At 37.6% G+C, this 23,793-nt stretch overlaps 1 protein-coding gene and 1 long non-coding RNA gene across 2 annotated transcripts in view; one reads left to right on the forward strand and one right to left on the reverse strand.

The window, feature by feature from the left end:
- TRPA1 (transient receptor potential cation channel subfamily A member 1) overlaps positions 1-159 on the reverse strand; it is a 40,083-nt gene extending 39,924 nt beyond the window's left edge. Inside the window, exon 1 of the mRNA XM_067290548.1 lies at positions 17-159. Within this exon, the coding sequence (XP_067146649.1) occupies positions 17-136 (120 nt within the window). The 5' untranslated portion in view covers positions 137-159. The remainder of the gene's footprint in view (positions 1-16) is intronic.
- On the forward strand, positions 1-8,340 carry LOC136991259 (uncharacterized). Its single transcript, XR_010883304.1, has 3 exons — positions 1-73; positions 4,376-4,484; positions 5,962-8,340. It is a non-coding gene; the product is annotated as an uncharacterized lncRNA (long non-coding RNA).
- Positions 8,341-23,793: the final 15,453 nt, after the last annotated feature.

Genomic DNA, 23,793 nt, shown 5'->3' on the forward strand with positions numbered 1-23,793 from the left:
TGCCCTCCGCACGCACCTTGAAGACGTCCTGCGAGGCCACGGAGGCGGCATCCGCCTCGCACACGACCCCCTGGTAGGAGCTGGACGCGGCCGCCCTCTCCCGCGAGCGGCAGAGCCTCAGCAGCGAGCGCTTCATGCCGCCGGCCCGCTCCGGCTACCTGCGAGGCGAGAGAGGCAGTGAGGCGCGGCGGCGGGCGGCGGGAGGCCGGAGGCGGGGAAGGGCGGGCGGGCGGGAGGGAGAGCGACCCGCGGCGGCGCTGCCGGGCAGCGGCTCCGCGGCGCTGGGGCCGCCGCGCTTCGGCGAGGCAGAGCGGCGAGCAGCGGCTGGGGCCCGCCGGAGAGCTGCGGGCGGCGCCGGGTCCCGCGGCCAGGAGGCGCGTTTGGGGAGCGCGCGGAGGGGCCGCGGGCTCGCCGGGCGCCCTGCGGCCCTGCGCCGCGAGCTCGGGGCGTCATTAAATGCAAAAAAAAAACCCAAACTACGGTGCGGACAGCGCAAGGCGCAAAAAAATGCAATGCAAACATTCAGCAGCCAACACATGTTGCAGATTGTGAGAAGAAAAAATATTCTAGACGTGCTTAGTCCCTTAGGGCAAACTTTTTTTTTTTTTTTTTTTTTTGCTGTAGTGCTAGGATGAGGGCTGATTTAAACCTGCTTTATAACCCTAAAGTGGTTAATTGCCTGAGTTTTCCGCGATGAATTCCTCAGGAGTTATTTTGTGTTCAGACAAGTTTTTTGGGTTTTTTTTTTTAATTTGTTTTACCAGAAAATTTGGCAAAAACTTAAACTTCCTTAACATTGCTGAGTATTTCGAAGGGTTAATCACCGCAGCCGCTTTAACTGCGGCATACTTGCTGCGTCTCTAGCGGAGTCATTTGTAATTGCAGAGCTCTGACAGGTCGCTACGTGTGACAGGAGCAGCCCCAGCAAAGGCCAGACCTGCACTCCTGCCTCAAGGCAGCGGCCGGCCGGATGCATAGGGAAAAGAAAGGAAACCGTGTGGGATGGCGTTTTGCCCGTGTGTCGTGGTTTAGGGCTCTCCAGCGCTTAAGAACTTCCTGAGCCAGATGTGGCGTCCAGCCCAGCCAGTTTGAGAGCCACCAGCTGGCAGGTCACCAGCGCTTTGCTCATTCCTTTCTGAACCCTTTTTATACCGTCTGTGCCACAGCATCCTGTGGCACTAAGGGCCGTAATTTCATTATGTATTTGTGAAAAAATGCTTTCTTTGAACCTTTTCCCTAATAATTTCACTTAGTGCTCCCTACCCTTTTTATTTTGAGAAATATTGAATTGTTCCGCATTTTTTATTCCGGTTGGTGTTTATAATTTCGCAAAGTTTTATGATTTCTTTTTGCTTGCTGATGAGACCTGGTTTATACGGTTTCCATTGTATGGAAACCATTTCATATCTCTGACCATCCTCATCCTGCTGCTCTCCGTCCTTTCCATATTCCTTTTGAAATGGGATGACAAGAGCTACATGCAGAAATCAAGACAGATTTATGCAATAGTATAACTGCATGTTCATTTTTTTTCTTGATTCCTCTCCTGAATGTTCATAAGAGTACTTGCGTCTTTGAGTGCCACTGAGCTAAGTTTCCAGAGAATTTTTTGCTGCTCCACCATGATCCCTTTCGTGAGTGGTGATAGTATAAATAGCATTCATTACCGTGCAAGAGTAGTTTGGCTTATGTTCCCCCTGTGTGCCCACCTAGCATTTATCACCAATGAATTTCATTTGACATTTCATTACTGCATCACCAAATCTTTTGGGATCCCTCTCTAAACCTTTTGCAGCCAGCTTTATTTTTGGTCATTCTGAATAATTCTGTAACTCCTTCCAGGTCACCAGAATATCTTTACATTATTGAATCCAGCGCTGATTTTAAGGGATCCTAAGGAACCTCCCTGCTTTGGAAAGACTGTCCATTTATTCCTTTTCCATATATCATAAACTTTAATCAGATACAGGAAATCCTTCCTTCCTGTCTTATGATGGTTAAGTTTAGTTAAGAGGCTAAGAGGAGGAACCTTACTGAAACTTTTTCAAAAATCCAAATATATATGGTATCACCAGGATCATCCATAAATTTATGCTAGCTGGTTCCTTCAAAAAATTCTAGTGACATCTGTAATGCCAGACTTCTTTCTACAAAAGCTGTGTTTATTATTTTGACCCTTGAGACTTTAACTCCAGAACCTTTTATAATGAGTTGCTTAAGCTACACAGCCTTAATTAATTAGTCTTGAAATCATAAGACTAGGTAATTTTAAGACTAACTAAGTTGTTTTAAGTGCGTGTCATGTAGGGTTTTGGTCATATTAATTTTCAGGCAACAATAAAACAGAAAAAAATAATTTCTTCAGCATGTATTCTTTCATGGCCATAGCTACTGTCTACATCCAAAAGCAACAAGTTAAGGTAGATTTTTATGGTTATGTTATCAGTAGTTGTGATTGAAAGAAACAGGGTAAGTAGTTTACACTATAGCAAGAAAGCTATGCTCAAGAAAGCTAACCATTAATTATGTGTCTTGGGATTAAGTCACTCTGGAGGAGCCCTTTCCCGTTCTAAACCCTTTTCCTGGTACCTCCATTAAGAGCAGCCACAGCTGGTGACACTGTTCACCTTTCCATGGTTTGGTTCCTTTTAATTCCCTGTTTAGCCTTGACTTTGCTGTCACTCATAGTCCTCTTTAGAGGAAATTCAACTCAACAAATAACAGTATAGACATTGTATAAAGAAAATAAATACCATTTTCCGCCAGAATCATTAACTGGAAATAGAAAGAGATCTTGCTGAAACACTGGTAAGTATTGGTAAGTTCTATCTATCATCTTTTTATTCCTAAATCCCCTAAACTGCAGCCAGAGTGAAACAACACAAGTCATGATCCTAGAACAACTATGGTTTTAGTTATTTTCTTGACTCTGATTATATTACCCTCTTCTTTTAAAATTACTGTTAGTTTTTAGTCTTCTAGTAAATGTTCAGAAGAATGTTCATAGTACGAAAAGTAATGCAAAGATTTTCCATTCCCAGGAGGAATCAAATGGAATTTTAAGTAGACTGACCACAGCTTTTATTTCTATGTAGTGATTTGACATAAGAAACTAATTCACATAAGTAGTCAGAGAGTAACCTTTCTTACAATTGTTTTTCCCAAGAGTGGATTAAAATACATTTATACCATTTTATTTCGAATATGATCTTGCTAATGGTAGAATAATGGATACATTAGTACAAGCAAAATTTGCTAAAGGTAACCATACAACAACACTTCATTAAAAATATGATTGTTTAATAATTAAATTGTATATACAGTGAATATGCACCTTTGCAGTCCTGTAGCCGTAGTAAGACAGTAGTACAATTTTGTTAATTTTTGTAGGCATAGGAACTGCAAATTCAAGCAAATACCAATAGCGAGAAGGATACATTGCATGTTTTTGTGCTTTCAAGTGCCTTATTTGGCAACAGTGTTATAAAAATTGTGATGTGTAAAATGGTATTTAGAATTTTATACTGTCAGCTTAATTCAATAAGCCAAGAGAATTTGTGGTGTTACTTGTCAGATATTGACTGCAGTCATCTAGAAATTAATCCATGCTACTGTCTAAACAAGCAAGAGCACATCATCTCCTACCAGTTGTTATAAACTTTGGTACTTACCAAGGAGAAAAATCCTAATGTCTTTATAAACCAATAAGATGAATTAACTCACATTTTACATGTCTAACAGATTTTTCATTGCATTTTTTCTATGCTCAGCAGAAAGATTTAAGTTATTGATGGATTTGTTACATTCCTCATTAAAAAAAGGTTTTAGAAAACAGTAATTCATTCTACTATGCTGCATAATCTTTTTTTTTGAATGACAAATAGATATGAAACAATATCTTACCAATTTTGAGTCTTCCCCTTAACGCTATGAACAAGAAGAAATTAAAATAGAGCCCTAGACAGTGAAAGTACACTCTGAAAGCAAGTGTAAATCATCCCTAAAGTTAATGGTGTTCATAATAAATTGAGAGGCAGGACACTTAAGGAGGACATTCTTAGTGAGGATATTTCCCCAGGTGTCCAGCGTAGCCCAGCAATTAATTGCAGTGACTAGTAGCTCCAAATTTATTCTCGGACAAAAGCTTTTAGGTGTTATCGGCTGGATCTATAAAAGGTTAAGGTTTGTGGTAGCTGCCTCCAAAGTGAGTACAATCACAAACTCTCTGTATGATGTGTGGGAGTTGGGTGCTTCAGAGTGGAGTGCGTAATGGTGAGGGGGGAGCTGGAGACTGTAATCCTCCTGTGAAGGTGGGGGCTAATCTGTCTCTTGCAAGACTTCTTTTAAACAAGTGATGGACTTTTTTTTTTTTCAGAGCAGATATAGTTGTTGTGGAAAGCTGCATTGTATGCCAAGAGATCAAAGGATACTCTGCCTAATTCCTGAAAAATGAACACAGCCACCTAAGTGGAGATTGCTTTCAGGTAGTGATGCTCTTTACTCTTCCTGTTAAAGCTGTGCCAGAAACCATCAGGGTTCTCCAGTGCTGGAGCCTGGATCCCTAGCCCAGTTATCAGGACAGTCAAGTACCTGCAAAACTTCCTGTCTCCAGGACTGTTTTTGCAGTTTTACATTCAGCTATCATTGACTAAATCCAGAAACAGTCTCTGAAGCAAAGACCTCAGTCTTGAACATCTCCTAACTATGAGATTTAGGAAAATCCTAAATATTAGGCTTCTGAAACCTTCTGGTCTGTAATGTCTGATCAGACGTAAGCATGGTAGATGCATCATACTGCTCATTATGGGCAAGATGACTTCAATTCAGGATACTGCAAAACCACAACTCTAAATAACTGGAAAATCTTAGTGGTGAAATGTGGGTGCCAGGATATTTATACACATAAAGGTTAGGCAAGGATTGTAAGGAAAGACACTCTTAAAGAAGCCTAATTTCTACCTACAAGCTAATTTAGAGACTTTGTGAATGTTCTTGCTGACCAGTGATACATTCAGAAAGTGCTGTTTCATAGCTCTCCATCTTTCCTCATCAGCTGTGTATTTTACACTGCCATTGCTGTCCTAACAAGCAATGCCTCATCCTAACCACCCAGATTTCTTCTATGTAGTACATATGTTGCTGTAACTATCAGGGAACAGCACCCCGCCAAAATGGTGTTTTTTGTTTTTTGGCATGTCTGGCTACTCAGAAAACTATTTGTCTTCTGGGCATGCTATCTAGCAAAATCTGTCCTCTTATAGAGACATCTTAATCAAGCAGCTCCTACTTTCCTTTTCTTTGAAATGTTGGAAAGAGCATTCAAGGACTTTTGCTCTTTCAGAGATATATATGCCTAGTCTCATTGGTTGGAAATAGCCTATTATTGATAATCAATAATAATATTGTCTTTGAGATGGAAAAAATGACTGTACTAAAGAAAACCTATCAGAATGTATCCCAGTAATTCATAACACTCTTTAGGAACTGAGTTTACAATGTACAATAACAGAGAGGCAAAATAAGTAGGAATAATTCCTTATCACAGTTACCTTACTTGCTGTATTTATTACTGTGTTGAATGTTTCCATGCATTCGTTATTTTCTAATGAAAATGCATAGTAAATTTTAAGCTCAAGTCCTGGAGTTTCACTGTTGCATAGGATGTACTTTTTTAGATAAAGTTACTTTTTAAAACAAATGTCATCATTAAGGAATGAAAATAGTGGTAGAAACATATTACATATTACTAGATGCATGTAAATCTAGCAATAGTCATTCATGTTTGTAGAAATTAGGTAGTATATCAAAGATATATTCTGTCAGAAAGTAATTGAAATTAGAATGAAATTAGAAAAGTGGCAACTTTAGGGGAAAGAACAAGTAGAGAGAAATTAACTAAACTTTAGGAATGTAAAAATAAGTGAAGTTGAGAAAAAATGCATCTCAGCATGTATTTTTCAGGGGGAAAATACTGACACCGTTTTCCTAGAAGAGTGGATGGTGCCATGCCCTAGAAACATCTCACAGCTAGACCAGAATTCTCAGACTTTTTCACGTTCATGGTTGTTCCAGGGGACCGCTCATGGAAAACCTCATGGACTACTTTACCCGTTGTATAGACCAGCTTGCAAACATATCAAATGATGAATGGTCACGTCAAGTGTGGAAAAGTAGCATTAGTAAAATACTAGTGCACATTATTTCCAACTGCGTTGATGATTTGCATTTCAAACTTAATTTTATGACAATATCTCTATCTGTAATACCAGCTCTTCTCTTGCCTGTTCTTCTCCCGTCTTCTCTGTTTATATTTTAAGGCTGCTTGATGCTCTTCCTTTCCTTTCCCTCACAATATTTCTTTCTGCATATATTATCCAGCCAATGACTATCTTCTCCTACAGCTTTTATTGAGTGTACTTTCGTTTTTCATGCTAAAGGGATTTATTTAATTCTCTAACCTTCTTATGTTTTTGGAAAAAGTGATGTCTTGCACTTCCCTCGTTTCTGATATCTGAAAGATAAATCTAAGAGAGACATGGCTTCTACCTTTCTAGTGGTTAACCTGAACTCTTGTGTAACTGTGAATAAAAAATAGAATCTACATCGCAGAAGCACTAACACTGGAAGTCTTCAATGTATGGTCTCTATGGACAATCACAGACTGGTATAACTGCAACAGAATATCAATTTTTCAGAATATTAATTCTGTTCCTATTATATACATCAGACTACATCTCAGGCTTTTACTTCTTTCCATTATTAATAATTTAGTTTGCAAGATATCTCTATGAATTTTATTTCTTCTCCAAGAATTGCTCTTGCAATTTCGCTGAAATTGAAAAGCAGATCTTTTGGTATATTAAAATAATCCTCTGGACAGGAAGGGGAGAAAAGGACTTCTTAAAAGCTAGAATTATTGAAAGATATGTCATATGGACCATATAAAATATATATTTTCTTTTAAAAGTGAAGAAAACATCTTGAAAATGGGGCTAACGTAGCTGAAAATTCAGCAAAAATGACACTAACAGCTGAAAACTCAACTTATATTTAATCTGAATTTGTAAAGTATGGACGTATATAGTTTCTTTTAAATTAGTCACTTTAAACAAATATAATTTAAGAAAAAAGGTTAAAATAGCTTATCTTTCAATACAGTATTCCATATATTAGATAATTCTCTTTGTCTTGATTTCCTCAAGTCTTGGACATTCCTAACCTAACTAAAGGAAGGCAGTAGTCTCAGAGTCATTGAGATGTTGTGTTTCACTGGTTAAGATTGAATTCTGTATGCTTATTAGAATGGAATACATACAGGTACTTGTTTGAAATATATTTTCTATTTCATATTTAGTAAATATGTAACTATGACTAGACCCTCAGTAATAATAATTATTTTAATCTGAGCAAATATAATTAAATCTTTCATATATAGAAACATTATTTGTAAATAGAATTAATACCTGCCAATGAGATAGGTGCAATATTTAGAAATGTTTTTTCATATGCATCTATTGGGGAAAAGAAACAATATCTGGTGGCCAAAAAAAAGCTAGATTGTGAAAAAGGTTTGCCAATGAAAATAAACATAAAGTCATACTGAACAGGAAAGGATGTCATATTATTTGCATATTATTTGCATCTTCCTGCTTGCAAAAAGTAGATTTTTATTAAAATTCACTAAGATATGTATCATACAATTCTTCAATTAGCTTAAATTATGCCAAATTTACATTTAAATATGAATTCAAAATATTTTATCTTGTATTTTTTACATAGAAGACTCCCTGAAAACAAAAGGAAAATAGGCCCAACAAAAGCTTGAGCAACAGTATTTGAGCTACAGGAAAACTATATTATACTTACCATTCAAGAAGTTTGCAGGTGGTTTCTCTCTGAAGCAACATATATATAAAGAAAACACAGATATAACAATTTGAATCCTTATCTGATGCTTATATCAGTAAGTTCCTGTGACGTGTGAAGTCACCAGTTATGTCATCTGGTGGCTTAGTCTGTGTAAATGGAGGCTTATTTAAAAGAAGTGAGTATGCATTGGTCAGTGTGGGAGGAGCATCAGTATTTCCTTGAACCTTTCTTTTTTTAATACATCTGGTCAAACCTCATCCATTTTCATTTCTGGCTGCAAATGTACCTGGTGTTCCAAAAGTTCTTCTAATGCAATATCTTAGTTTCAGTTTTGTTAGGTGGTCACTAGAGGGTATTTGTTTACCTATTTGCAATGAACTAATTGCTTTTAATGGAAAATCTAAACATTACTGAAGAACAATACTGTCTACTTATGAAGATTCACTGTACTAATAAATGTTTAAAAAATTAGAATTGGTGTATAAAAGACTGTGATCAATACCTAATGCAATAAGGGGCAGCATAAGATTTGCATGTGCTTTCTTTTTGAAATATAAATCATGTTTTGTTTTCTGCACTTCATTTTGAAAGTGGCATGAAATTGCTTGGTTTATTTGAACTAATTTTCAGATGACTTCTTGGCCCCACCTGCATTAGACTGAAAGTCAGACCATACAGTCCTTGGATGTCAGAACAGTTTCTGTGGCTAGCATTTTTATACGGAGCAATGTTTCCTCGTGCTAGCATATATCAGTCAAATTATCTTGCCACATATATTAAACTACATAATTGTACAATCTGCGGAAAGTAGCTCATACGTCCCAACCATTATTAAGTTCTGGGTGATTTCATCTTCTTGCTTCAGAATCCATCAGCCTCACTGATTTTCAAACAAGGGGTTTGATTTGTGGTTCAAAGTGGCGCATTTTCAATGCTTTTCTCTCATTTTGATCCCACAGAAGGTGGACAACACCAAAATATTTAAATAAAGTATTTAAATAAAGTAACCTAAATTGACATCTGAAAAGAATGCAGCTCCTGATTCTGTAGCTCATTTTCCTAAGCATGCTGAAACACCAAGCGTGTGACTCAGCCATGATAGCTCTGTTTATGACCAGGATGGCTTAGTGACTCAAGGTGGTGGATGAAGAACAGCTTTATAACCTAGGAACCGTCAAGCAACTTGAAAATGTCTCCCTATAGAAGCTGTCCAGCATTACTACATAATTCCATTTGTGTGTTTCTTTGGATATGGAGTCTCTGTCTCAGTAAACAGAAGACAGGTGCACACACATTAATAGTGTAAATGATAGCTGAAGTTTTACATTTTTTCCATTAAAAAAGTAAGGAACCTGAGAAAGACTTGATGGATTTAGCAGTGTAACTGGAGTTATTTTCCAGTGTTGTCATACAGTGCTTGAACCATGAAATATGTTGCTTAGGTGTTCACAGAGTCTAGTTACAGAAGGTCTGTGCCCTAGTTTATTAATATAGAGGTGGCTGGAATTTAGTTGACATCATAGTTTTTAGTCAGAAAAGCTAATTTCCTCAAAATCAAAAGTTCTTGTGAAAATGTTCATATCACTATGCCATTTTCTGTTGGGAAGCTTCAAATGAATGATTTTAAGAAGGGATTTCTGCAGTCACTAAGTTAGTCATCTGGTAAGTCAATCATGTCATTCACCAGTTGAACAAATTCTACGCCAAAGCCAGTTAAGTTTCTTGCTCCTATTGCTACTGCTAAAAGGTTTCTCCAATACCTGCCTGTACCTTGCAATAATAGTTAGGAACTTTTCTCTAATATCCGATCTAAATTTATTCATGCTCTAGGGATGACCATTTGTTCTTGGTCAACTTTGTTTTCTGTTTTAAGTTGTTCTTCCCTCACCATGGAATCAACCAAACTATTGAATTGTGCTCTCCCAAGAATCCTAACAGACTCTCAGAATCTGTTCCAGTCTGTTTATGCTGTTTCCATATCAGCAATTTTTAGGCACACAAGTATCAGAACTTTCAAGAATTTCAGATGTACTTTACTATTTAATTTCAGAACATTTAATGGGTCTAATGAACCCATTTTAACCCTTTCTGTTGCCCTTGCATGCTTTTGACTATTCAGACATAGCCAAACAGTACTTCTAAGACTTCACCCTCTCTTTCCTTCCTGACTGTGTGCCTAATAGTCTAGATTACTTTTTTGTCTCATATCCCTCCAAGGGGTAGGGTAGTTCTACCAACCTTAATTTATAAATCAGACATGGAGACTCAGAAAGACTAATACCCATGCTTCAAGGATATTTAGGTTTCTAACACCTAGATATCCCTCTTAAGAAAAAAGCAAGAAAGAGGTAGTATAATGTGAGGAAGGAGGAACTCCAAGAAGCAATTGTGTCAGCCAGAGCAGTACCTAGACTACAAGCAATGTGCAGATAAATTCATGGTTTTATATTTTATAAATTTAGCCTCATAAGTATTGAAAGCTTCCTTTAACATTTAAAAGTCATTATGTGCTAACTCAAAAATAGACCCTGATTGAATGAATGGTAATTAGCTGCTTAAATAGCTTGAGGACCTGAACCTGAGTCATTTAGCCATTTTTAAGAATTAAGTTTTTAAGACCGACAATAAAACATTAGGAAAACTGCCTGTGAAAAGAAATTCACAGGAGTGGCAAAAGTGATAGAGCTGAAAGAGGAACGAACAATGTTCCATAAATCATGTGGCAACCAAAGGGCGATAATACATGAGCACGGCAAAGTACCCTGTAACAGAGAAAAAGATAAGATGGAAGTAGACAACTTACAGATCAAAAGCAGCAGAGAAATCAAAGAGTGAAAGTAAAAAAGATCACTGCCAAGATATTTTAGTGAAAATAGCTCCATAGAGTGGAGAAAAAGTGAAGGGCTAGCAGTGATAAAGTCAAAGTAAAGATTTTAGATGTTACATCTAATGAGTCCAGAGTTGAGGTAAAAAAAGATTTTTAAAAAATGATAAATGGAAAGGCAGGGGAAGGGTCTTTTACAGGGTGTTTTCATATCATGGTACTGTGAGAAAAGGAGAGTGGAGAGTAGTTAAGAAATTAGAAAAATACTATTCAAGTATATTCCTTCCTGAAAGCAAGTTGTGTTTTGATGAGACTCCTTATTAACTGAAGTTTAGAAGAGAGACACACAGTTCATACATAATATCAGAATGCAGCAGCTACCCGGTTCTGCAAAAGGCGAAGTTATTTGACAGATTCACAATTTCATCAGTTTAGAATAATTTCATCAGAAATATCATCCAAACAGATCAAGTTGGATCTATCCTGGAAAATTTGTTGATTTTTCTTTAACATTTTCTCTTCCTAATGACTCCATTTCTGTTTTCTGGAATACAGATACTGCACTGTATTTCAAGGCAAGAAGCAAGATTAATGTTGTTAAAATAATGTAGAATATATGTTTAAAGATAAAACCTGTATTAAGCTCAAGCTTTGTGCTTGCACTGCACTATCTTCTCACTGAGTGTGTCACTTTCATGAAAAGGAAAAACTTTTTTGTTATCTAAAATCATCACTTCATTTAGTTAAAATATAAAAGGTAAAAGCACACTGCAAACAATGCATTACACCCTTGATTCTTGAACAGATAGTTATTTTTATTTAATGAAAATTCTGACAACTGTGCTATAGCAGACTTCAGTGGAATGACAGTGCGAAGTACTATCCAGTATATTTAAGTCATTACTGTGTATTTTAAAGAATTATAACACTTTGACAAAACTACTTAGAACAAATTATTATGGATCACCTCGTCTCTTTTGGCCAAGGCAGAAGAAAATATCTTTCAAACAAACAAATTCAAAATCCTTTGTTTCTTCTCTGCTGTGATTTCTGATATAAATTAGGAGAGCATCAATACTGTTCTAATATAAATTGGAACAGTATCAGTCTTCAATTCTGTGTCAAGAACGTTATTAAGCTTTGCAACTGCTCTGCGAAAGAGAGATGGCATTGAGCCACTCCATTCCTAGCACAGGATTTTCAGATACTGGGGATGTAAAGGCTATTTTGGCTCTATGTTTGCCGTTTCACAAAACCAGAAAGGCATAATGGGATGCCTTTGATAGAAACTGTGTCTCTATGTTTTCAAAACTACAGAGATTCAAACAAGTAGAACTCATTCCTCAGTTCTGTAATTGCCCTAGTATTTGACAAGTGGTTGATTTTTTCAAATATCTTGTATTGAGTAATAAACAAGTATAACATACTGAGTTTCTTTTCCTGTAAGTCTAACCAGCTCGTATGTTTTCCCTGAGTATGTTGTATTGAGTCCCAGACAGATTCTATATTTACATTCAAATCAATCAAAATATTTTAAATAGTCTTATCTGAATATGCGTTCAGTGTGAAGTAAGAACATGCACAAACTGATAAGTCAAAATATATGTATGCCTTAATCTGGATAAAATACAGTGTAAAAATAGAACTCTAGAAAAAGCTCAATTTTATTTTATCTGAAGACAAAGAAAAAGATACTGTTTCCTATATTATTAGCTATTATATTTGCTATGATCAAAACCTGTTGATTTTATTGGAAGTACTTATAATGGAGAAAACATGTACTAACATTACATAATTATTTCATAAGGATTTAGTAAAACTGTGCTGATTTTGCCAACAGTCAGTGTTTGGTTGCTGGAAAAAGTAGTAGGAGCACTTATTATATAGTCATTGTTAGGAAGAGAAACTTTTACCTGAAATGACAATGGATTTTTAGATTTAAAAAAAAAAAAATTACCAAAATAGCTATGAATAATCTTTTTCATTTTATCTCCAGAGTTCCAAGGAATGACATGTGAATTACACAAAGTTAGCAGGAAATTAAGTTTCTGCTTTTCACAAGTTAGTAGAGAACCCATGCTTATATGCATTGTTCAGGGTATTTCTACACTGAAAAGAAAAGATATCCCAAACCCTATGTCAGGTGAAGAAAGAATGTGAAAAGTTCTAACTGTGGGGAGGCCTGGAGTTAACTTAAACTGCCAGCCATGGTGAAGACACAGTTTGACTTCTCTTCATTGCTACTTTTGCCTAGGTTAGGTGACTGGCACAGTCCGCTGAGTTAAGAACATGACTTTTTTGCAGGATAGGCAGATGTGATCACCCATCTAGTTGTCTTGGCTGCTCAGCTTTTCAAATTCTGAAAATAAGTCTTGCCGTGTACAGTGGCTTTTACTGCTCAGTTATGCCTCTGGCAAACTGGCCAGTCCTCTAAAAATTATAATACCTGGAAAATGAAGGAAATATAGATGCAAAACAAAAGCAGTAATATATTTAATGAGAATGCATAAGAACCATTGCCATAAGTTCTTTTCTTGGCTGTTGCTGCTGCTGCACTGTCCATTCCCCTTTGACAATAAACACATTTATTTATTCATATGTGCATATAACTTTTTCACAAATGATATTTATTTATTTATTTATATATGCATATCATTTTTTCACAAATCATTAGTCAACTGAATTGACCTTTTGTGGTTTCTTTTGCATACATGGCAGTAGACAATTATGCTTTGCATTCTGTTAGGAAGTTTCAAAGAAACCTACAACAATAGGTACTCCATTAAAATTGAGTTCCTAACTCTCCTAGACCTTCTGAAATGATTGGCCTTTCACAATATTTTTCAGTCTTGCCCACTGGGTTAAACTTCCACCTGCCTGTTTTGAGGGCCTGTAGTGACTGCATTACTTAAATAGAGCAACAAATATGACACTCATATACCAATCAATTATGTTGCATAGGAAGTCACTAGAAAGCAGTATGCTTACTTGTGGAAAAAGCCAAGACCATATCCGTTAATATATGACCCATTCTGTTTACTGAGGATAATAAGACATTCAAAAAATAATTGTTTTCCTAAGAGCATTGCTAAATATACATCAAGATCATCAGTCACACCATCCAAAAATATAATCATCTTGCCATGAAAAATGAAAATACAGCTGAGAGGTGCCAAAAGACAGTAATGTGTTAGAAAGATTTGTAAGATGTTTGTGTCTAAAAGAGTCTTGGATATACAAGTCAGAAGTCTATAAAATGCTGCTGGTCTTTCAGTTGGGGCATGGTGACTGAGACATAAGATCATGCAAACATGGGCTATATGACTTCTGGATCATGGCTAGGTCATGTCTTGCCTATGTCACAAACTGACTAAAAGATCCGGAAAGACTGTTTGCAGCTGCCACCTCCGTCTACCGTAGCCATAGGCTGGATAAGGATCTCTGTGCTTTAAATATTTACATTGAGTTCTTTTTTGTGTTTATAACTTTAGTAAAAACTTTATTATGTGGATTGTGGACTGTAAATATTAGCTTGGATTTTAATAATGTTCTTGCAAACATGATAAAATGGTGCTTTGTTTACTTTCTGATTCAGTCTAAATTAAAATAATCTGCTGTTGGAAACAACACAGCAAGAACTAGATTGCAGATGATGACAGCATTCATTATATGCCTGCAGTTTGTTTCTACACTCCTTTGGAAACAGAAGAGAGAACTGGTCATGCAATTGCACAAAATCATCAGTCTGTCTGCTTATGCCACTTGCCCTGATCTACACCAATTATCAACTTTGGGGTAATAAAGCTGATGAGTCTGAGCTCAGGGGAAAAATTTAATAGTTACTGAAGGCACCGTGTTTGCTGTAGATGAGTGGGTTTGACAAACTCTGAAGAAAAAGAGAAAGTAGAGCAAGGTAATTAGAAAGCAATAGGAGGAGTAATAGAAGAAAATAACCTCAGTAATGCAGTCCAGTTTCAAGAGTAAAGCCTTGGTTGCTGATGGATAACCATGAAGAAAAAACAATATAATGTGAAAGCCTCCTCATAAAATTCCTTAAAAATAAGTCCTACCAAGTGAGTTTAAAAAATTCTCTATATGCACCATTTGCCCTACATGGTGTCAGCCTTTCCATTTTAAATCCATTATAACCTCCCTTGTGTTTGTACAATATGATGTTTATAATCCAGATGGAAGAGTTGCTAATTTTGTAAGAAGAAAGCACCAGAAAACTATAGCTGAAGCATTACTACGATTTGAGAGCTCAGTAGTTGACCAAAGACTGTCTCTAGAAAAGGGAATGGGTTGAGAAATTTCTCCAGCAATTGTATTGCTGCGTGTTAAGAAAGATAGTGCCATAGTAGGTCAAAAAAAATCAAGAAAAAATGAGGTAATTCTATAACAGTTGTGAACTGATTGGATCAGTATACTGGTCCCACAGAACGGGATCTGAGGACTGACAATGCAAGTACAGTGCACAGTTCATTGCTCTCTACTATAGCCAGATTCAGTCATCAGTTGTTCTTTGCTCAAAGGTAGCACCCAGATGTTACAATCAGAGCTCTTATGCCCTATGCACAGTACATACATACAGATCTTCGCTTCAGCAGCCTTACAATCCAGTTCCTTATAAGAAGTAACAGGTAGAAGGAGCAAAGGGAAAAAACATGTAAACTGGGTCTTTGTGGGTAGTGCAAAACCCATTATAATGTTAATGATTTTTACTGTCCTCTGCCATAACAGTATTCTCACTTTTTTGTTTAGAAATGTACACATTGTAAAAGTGGCTAACTAAAGACCTCAGGCTTTAACATGCAATGCCTTACCTAGCTCACACTCAGAGTGGGTGGCATAGGAGTGGAAAACAGGCAAGATTATTCTATTTACAACTGCTACATATTTGTTTCCAAGCTGAAATCCAAAACAATACATTTTTCCACAGTGCACAGTGTAGTTCTCATCCCTGGTTTAGATTCATATAATTATATCAATGAAACTGAAATTACTGTGCAAGTTTACAGCTTTTCCATGGGTTCACAAGGACATCAAGTCCTAGAGATCATGTTTAAACCTGAACTAAATATCAGAACTTTAACAAGGCATTTAGGAGAGCAAAGTTGATCTTTTGATTTGGACACGTGCCTGTCATTTACACAATCTGAGTTCAGTTCTCTGATCCTCTGGAGACTCCGCAGGTGATGAACACATCATTTAAGGGCCTCGAAATTGCTCACTGTCCTGCTCCTTCAGAGTCCCAGATTTTGAGGACTTTTAAAATTGTCATTGTTTTCTCTTGCTAATCCTCCCAAAGTCCATCAGATAGTTAGAGAGCTAGCTCTGCCAAAAGTAACAGCTTTCAGAAAATTCTGCAAATGCTTCTTTCCTTCCCCACTAGGTAGCTCCTTTCCTATTTTAGCTGTGCCATGTTGGCCTGAGAGTCAACTATCATTGCCTGCACAAGAAAATTCTAGGAAGCTGTTTACAGATGAGGATGTTCTTAATGTCCCCCACCAACTACAGCCTGAATATATAGTTATGTTCTGCTTAGCCTAAGCCCAATGGCCTCCATGAGGATAGTCATACATATTATTGCTGGTACAGAATGGAACTGTGTTTTCCCTTAAAGTCAATGATTACAATTGCTTAATGCTGTTTGATAAGGTACCAGTGATACTGCTGTAACCGATAGTTATTAATAACAAGCGGTTACCAGAGCATTCTCTCTTTCTTTCATACGCTCTCTCTCTCCTCTAATGGGCCATTATTTTTGTAGACTGAACTATTCAATGACCCTAGAACAAGGGTGATGTGTGACTAGGCTGTGCTAACAAAACGTTAGTAATGTTATCAGGAAGCTGCAATTTGAAGGCTGCTGAAAAAAAAGGGGGGGGGGAGGGGATGTAGCAGAGGGCCCTGACAGTGCAAGACAAGATATCAGAGGTGCCTGACAGAACTCAAAAATGGTCAGTTCTGATCACTAAAGAAATGCAACTCTGAAAGCTGCATAGAACTAGTTTTAGAGCATAACTTGAGTGTGTGTAGAATTGCATAGTAATCTATTGCAGCTGCCCATGGCTGATGGCAAAGGTGGGGCTATATTTAGACTGCAGTGAAACCACCTAGTTGTGCACATGCCTCTGCTTCAGAAAAGGTTATGCAGAATTCACCACTCTGGTATCCTGCACTGTGGCATCTTTAAGTATTACCCTGTTATCATTACAGGGAATGTACCTCTATCGCTTGTGCTTGGTCTAGTGTTCTGATGATTGGCGCTGATCTAGGAGCCTTCCTTTGAGGCTTGGGTTGAAATTTGGATGCAACAGTTCGTCCGTGACATGGCTGGAAAAGGAACAAGCAAGATCTGGATCCATTAAAATCCATGGTATCTCCTGAGAGACTTGATCAGGCACTATATATTCCCATCTCCTATTTTCAAGCATACAGCAATCTGTGTGTGCTGTAGCCTTAAAGGTGCATCCTTGTTAGATAATGTAATACAAATCATGGTATATGTAGAACTAGCAGGACTCCAGCCCCTTAAAAATGACACGTAGCATGTCACAGAGCCCAGAATTGTGACTGCTGCCATCACTGATAGTGCCTGTTGCTGCTGCTGCAGGTAGTAATGCCTAGCAAAAAAAGCTTGGGAAACCTTGGTGTAACTGCATGTGACTGAGCGAGTTTGGTGTTACTGAGTCTGAGGCCAGAAAGGACACTTAGATACTTCAAATGTGATTGTTTGCATAAAAATAGAAGGTAACCAGCTCTATATTTACGTCATTCTGCCCATGGGAGTTGGGATTATACTTGCATAGTCATCCAAATGAAAGATGCAATACAGATTCGATAATGAGATCCTTAGGTGATAAAAGCAGTCATAGATCAGTCAAAATAGGAGTGGAGGGCTTGCCTGCTGTAGTGTCATAACTACTTATTTTATTCTTCTCCAGAGGCCTTTGTGCCCTTTTACACTTGAGTACTTTTTTCTTGCTTGTTGTAATGGACTTCCCATTAACATTGTCATATATATTCCTAATGATTATAAATCCTTTGTGGTTTTTATCCATTTACAAACCATTTCATAACCTCTACATATCCCACCCTTCTATGACCTTTTGAATGTTACCTTCTGTAATGATAAAAACAAAAGTGTAGCATGGAGCTAACAAGACTACAAGGAGCAATCTAGTAATGGTAGACTGAAACTTTGCATGGACTAATTTCCCCTTTCCATAGTCTTTCCAAGATATGGGAATAAACTGATTTGTACCTGAACTGTATATAAAAAAAGCTTAAACTGTGAGAAAGAGGATACAGAGTTTTTGTGTTAGAAATTGCACAGGAAAATGAACTTATTTGACAATTAGAAGTTGCTCTGTTGCTTTTGAAGATACTGCTTTAAAGACATTTGAGTCAATTGCTGATGATAGGTGCCCAGAATTTCAGGGGACAAACACTGGCCTTGTAGGAGCAGCAAAAGTGGACAGCAGCATATGGATCCTGTACGAAAGCAATTGAACAGCTTGCTTCCACACAGGGGGAATCTGTATATTGACTCAGATAGTATATTAACTCAGAAGATCAGACACCTGCATATTAACTAAGGAGGATTTTCAGAACAGACAAGCAGAAAGCCAAGGCACACTTCTGCATATGAATGGTGTTTAAAGTATGTCACCCCACGGTGGCTACTTAGGCAAGCTTAGCTTCTTAGAAAACCTTATGGAGGGGCCTCTTTATCTCTCTTTTCATGATGTATTTTTCTTCCTTTTGAAATCTGTCCTTACTCCCCCAGAAGCATCAAACATTTGCAGGTCCCTCCTGATCAGTCATTCTCATTATGTCTTTCCTGTTTTCCAGGGGAAGCCTGTGGCTGCCCTGTCCCAGACAGGACATATTAGGAAATCAGAAATACTCACACAGAAACAAAGTGCCAGTGACAAAGCAATGTACAGTTTAAATGATTGCTAAGGAGCTCCTATCCCATGGCTCCTTATCCCAAAGGTACCTTGCTCTTATAGATTTCTTTAAAGTCACAGATAAAAGCATAGATGACACTAATAAAGAGCACTTGTGGGGTTCACATGGCCACAAATGTGAAAATGGAAGTCCTCAGAAGTATGGGAGCTGAGAAGATGAAGAATTATGTACTTACATTACACTTAAACTACTGCCTTTCAGTTCAAACATTCAACATGGACAGGTTGTCATAGAAATGACATTGATGTAAATACACTGCATCTTGAAACAAAAGATCAAAACCACTTAACAACAACTACTTTTTCCTCTTTTGCCCTCAGTATGTAAGTGTGTCACACCTAGTGCTGATATAAACAGCTTAGATTTGCAGTAAACTGTAGAAATAATATATAATACTTCCTTTTCTTCACAGATACATTGTGCATCTGGGGTATACACAGAAAGGAAGTGATCAGAGAAGGTATTTTAAAAGTAATTAATTTTTTGCTTGTTATTCTGTGTAAGCAGCACTGGACCAGACCAGACTAAGAAGTTGCTGTGGAGGATATATAAAGTGAACAAATCTTTACTTCTCTACTTATTACTAGCACACTTCTTAAGCATCTCAAGGTCTTGGATGGTCTGAACATACCAACTGTCTTGCGTGTGTTTTATCTTTTGTTTTGGTTGGTTAAATACATTTTTTCCTTCATTATATGTCCACTATCCAAAAAGTTTTTCTGAAAGGGCAAGGTCCTCCCACTGTTTTGCCAACAAGTGATGTAGATGTATTTTGAAACTCAAAACACAGATGTAGTCACCAACTTCCTCTAGACGTTCCCTGCACAGCATAGGTAAGCAAAGTTTATCCTGTACTAAGGAATATAAGCAAGAACTAGAAGGCACTCTCAATGTTGCGCAAATAAACCATGTCTCATCTGTGATTTGCGGCAGAAAGTTCTCTTTTTGTCTCACAGTTGCACGTAGGGCTTTAATCTCCTGACTCACAAATGACACAGAGTTCTTCATCACTGAAGCTCAAATCCATGAAGACAATTTGCACCTAACTTCATACTGACTTCAAAGTGATTTCAATGGATTTAGGTGCCTAATATTTTGTAGAGCTGGGCCTTTGTCTCATACATTATTCAGCCAACCATAAAGCATAAACTACAGAACTTCAATTATTAACTTTTTTATCACTTTTATGTATTTTCTCAAAAACCAATTGAGCCCTCAGCATAAGTAGATTCAAAACACTTTCTTATTGCCTTTTCTTCCAGGTTTATCATTCTGCATTTCAAAGTAGTTGAGAATTTAGTTTTATGTTACAATGTTTTTCCCACTAGGTATTCTAAGTAATTTTAGCAATCTAAATACTAATGTTGAGGTATTTATGGGGGCAAATGTAACATTCATTATACTTTCTGCAGTAACTTGAGAGTAGCTCTGTCCATTAAATCTTGTTTTACTGAAAATTAGATTATTATCTAGGATACCATGGCTTGTCATCTTTTGTATATGTTCTATGATTTAGAAGAGAATATCATCTTCCAGTACAATCAAGACTGGCATTACTGACACAGGGCTCATGCTGACTTTGGACGGAAAAATACCACACATAACCTGCAGCTAGGATGAATAGGTATACCTGAGTCATTTCTTATTTGTGCAAGCTGCTGATGTGTTTAGATAATGGTTGTGAACAACTGATTATCAATGTAACTGAAAAGGCTTTAGCTGCAATTAGTTTGAAGTCATGAAACTCCCCACTACCAACAACTATGAGGAATACCCACCCACCATCATACAACTGTCGTGTCTTATGATTTGCATATACATTAATTAAATGCATTTCTCACAGTGGCGTAGGAAGAATGGCATGGAGGTGCTGTAAGTACTGCTTTTTTCCCCATACATTCTGAAACTTTATTTTTCCCTCATTGTAAATTTCTAATATAAAGTTCCAAGCAAAAAGTAGCAAATCCATCCATTAATGGTCTGATGTTGAATGCCATGACCCAGCTTCAGCAAAGTACAAAATTAAACACAGAGATAAGTAGTCTGCAGAACTGGTGTTAAAAGAGCAACTGAAGTGCAAAAGCACAGTCCGGCAGATAACCAAGCTAGCTGTGAACTCGGTAGGTATGTGGAGCACTAAACCATTATTACATCCTGACCTCCACCATCTCCACTGTGGGAAGGGCCCTATCTTATTGGAGTTAAGGGCACTTTAGGAACCTGCAGATGGCACATAGTCACTGGCATTCTAACAACTACCCTCCAGAGATAAGCATACGTCTGGCACAACTGCTTGTCTAAAGAATTCTGTGATCATACAAATTCTTGTATTCCAAAGTCAGTACTCAATGAGAAAATTTGCACTGGGAAATCCAAAAGCAGTAAGGATAAGGCAGAACACTTTGGTCCTGTGATGACAATATTCACCAGCCACTTCTGTTTCTTGGATCTCCATTGTGTCAATGTTGAAATCTGGGAGATAATCACTGTGAGTGTAGAGACTCCTTTCCCACTTCAAAATGGAGTTCCTGTTTTGATCTTCCAAAAAAGTTACATTTTCTGGTTTAAAAAAAGGGGTTTCTGAATTTCCTATTAATTCCTTCAAAAAACCATTAACAAATGTAAAGGGCAAAACTGAAAAAATGCTTTGTATAGTATGATCAAAAACTGGGTTCACCTGTTCACAAAAATAGTTAATACTATTTTTATCAATTTGATATGGGAAAAAATGCACCTATATACTATTGAACAGGAAAACCATTTCTCAGGTAGCTGAATTCATCATTCTGTCATAGATTTAAGTGCAAAAGAACTTGGGGAACATGGCTGTTCCCAAACAAAAGAGTCCAGGAGCTATCAAATGAAAAGAGAAAATAACAATTCCATTATGAACATGAGTGGAAATAGGATACAGGTTCACCCTAGAAATTACAGCAGTGGAAAGTTTTTATTTTCTTTGATTTTACACTCTGCATTTTATGTGGAGTTATACTGAAGCTTGACTAATTTCCAATTCAAAATAATCTACAAACATCAAACAATTCTCATATCATAGTGAAATAAGTAACTGTTGTTGTCCATGCTTTACAGATTGCCTATCAGAGGCAGAGAGGGGAAAAGGTTCACGTAAGGCTATGAAAAGAAATAGACTTTTTAACATCAGTATTAGCTCTCAGTGCAGTGCTCAGACAACCGAGCTATTCTTTTATCAATTTCATTTACTTTTTTTAAAGTATCTATAAAAAACAAACAAGGGTAAACACCTGTTGTTTGATAGTCAGCCTCCAAATGATGAAAATAAGTCACTGCTCTACACATCTGGTTGCATATTTTATCTCTTCTCATATTTATACTTTAAAATGTCTGTTTAATTTACAATGAGACTGTAATATTTACATTAGTGCCAGGTGTGATGCACTAATGGATTATTGTAGAATAAGAAAGACACTAAATGTTCCTGTGCTCCTTCTACTATATGTTTGTCATGCTGTCATGCTATGAAGGTTCGATAGCAACGACTGAGACAGTAATATAATAATAATAAAAAAGATGTTTATTTCCTCACACAAGTTCTTGGATTAGTAACATCCATTAAAATAATGCGATTACTAATTTAGGAAGGATAACACAAAACCATCAGTTACTAATTTAGAACGGATAACCTGAAACCGTCGATTACTGCGTTATTAATTGGAAGGACTGCTTATCCCTACTTGAAAGCTTTCTTGTTCCCTCCCCTAGTGAGAGGGCTCTCAACCTCGAGGAGTTACCTTAACCCAGCGTCCCAGGAAAAGGGGAGGGGGGGGATACTCACGGTCCAGCCGGAGAGGATGGTCAGGTCACGTTCCCGTCCCTGCTCAAACTCTCCTAGCTCCCAAGTCTCTTTTTATACGGCTGGGGCTCTGGGCAAACACTGCTTTTGCTGACTTTTTGCGAGTTTCGCAATCACAGGACTGTCTGTTTGTCTGCTCGGGAGGACCCTGCTAGCGAGGCAAGACCACAACACCTCCGTATTGTTTCTTCCCTCCCCGGGGATCCGTGCAGATTCCAGGTGGCAGACTTCACTTCTCCAGGCTTGTTAATCATTCCGCAGCCTTGCGCATATCAGTCCTTGCGCATATCGGTTGGTAGACTTCTTTAGTCCTGTTAAGTCCTCTGTTCAGCAGCTTTGTGCACGTCAGCTCTTGTGCTATCAGTTCTTCTGCATATCAATTGACAAACTTCAGTCCTGTTAACTCTTCACTCGCCCGTCAATGTTGTTTTGACATAGATCATTTGCAGGAGACTGACCAAATGCTTTATACACATTTGAGTGGAACTGAGTCAGAGAACATATTTGTAGAGGCAGTAACACAGTGAAAAGATGCCACCTTCTAATTTGGCTTTCTATCTAGTTTTTAAATCTCCTTCTATGTTTTCATCTCCATAGATCTAGACTCTTAGCACTCTTCACAGTCCTCACATACCTGACTCATCTCAGATGAAATTTAAGGACTTTCCAAAGTCAATAGTAAGATAAGGTAAGAGGAGCTACCTTTAAAATATATTTCATTGATTTATAGGGCATGTGTGGTGCAATCAATAAGGTGCCTGCTTCACCCACAGTGAGCCGGACAGAGGCAAGTCATTTGGTCCCTGTGAACGTACAGTAATGTGATGTACCGCCCCAGATAAGAAAGCCCTAAGTGTGGATTTGTGTGCATGCCTGAGTTGCTGGCCCTCACTGTGCAGATAAGTCCTAAGCAGGTACAATTACTGCTTTCTTCTTTCCTTCTGGAGAATCCTCCTCAGAAATGCAGATTAAATCTCAGGCCCTATATTTGTTTCCATACCTCCTCTTGCCTCCATAACCTCCACAAAACTTCAATACGGTCTAATTGACTGACAATCTGATCTTATGAAATGTGCTGAGAATGAAAACATATTTTAAACAACAAATTTAATCTATAGTCATATCCGGATAAAACCGGCTGTTACCTCAAACCTGAAGCATTTCAGCATCTCCAGTGTTTTAGTTTTACTACTTTTTATGACATTTGCCTTTTTAAACATGCCTGACTTCAAGATGCCTAAGTAGAATCACTTTCAATAACTTCATGTTGATAGATCACCCACAGTGGATT

The sequence above is a fragment of the Apteryx mantelli genome, chromosome 2, assembly GCF_036417845.1.
Source record: "Apteryx mantelli isolate bAptMan1 chromosome 2, bAptMan1.hap1, whole genome shotgun sequence".
NCBI lineage: Eukaryota > Metazoa > Chordata > Aves > Apterygiformes > Apterygidae > Apteryx > Apteryx mantelli.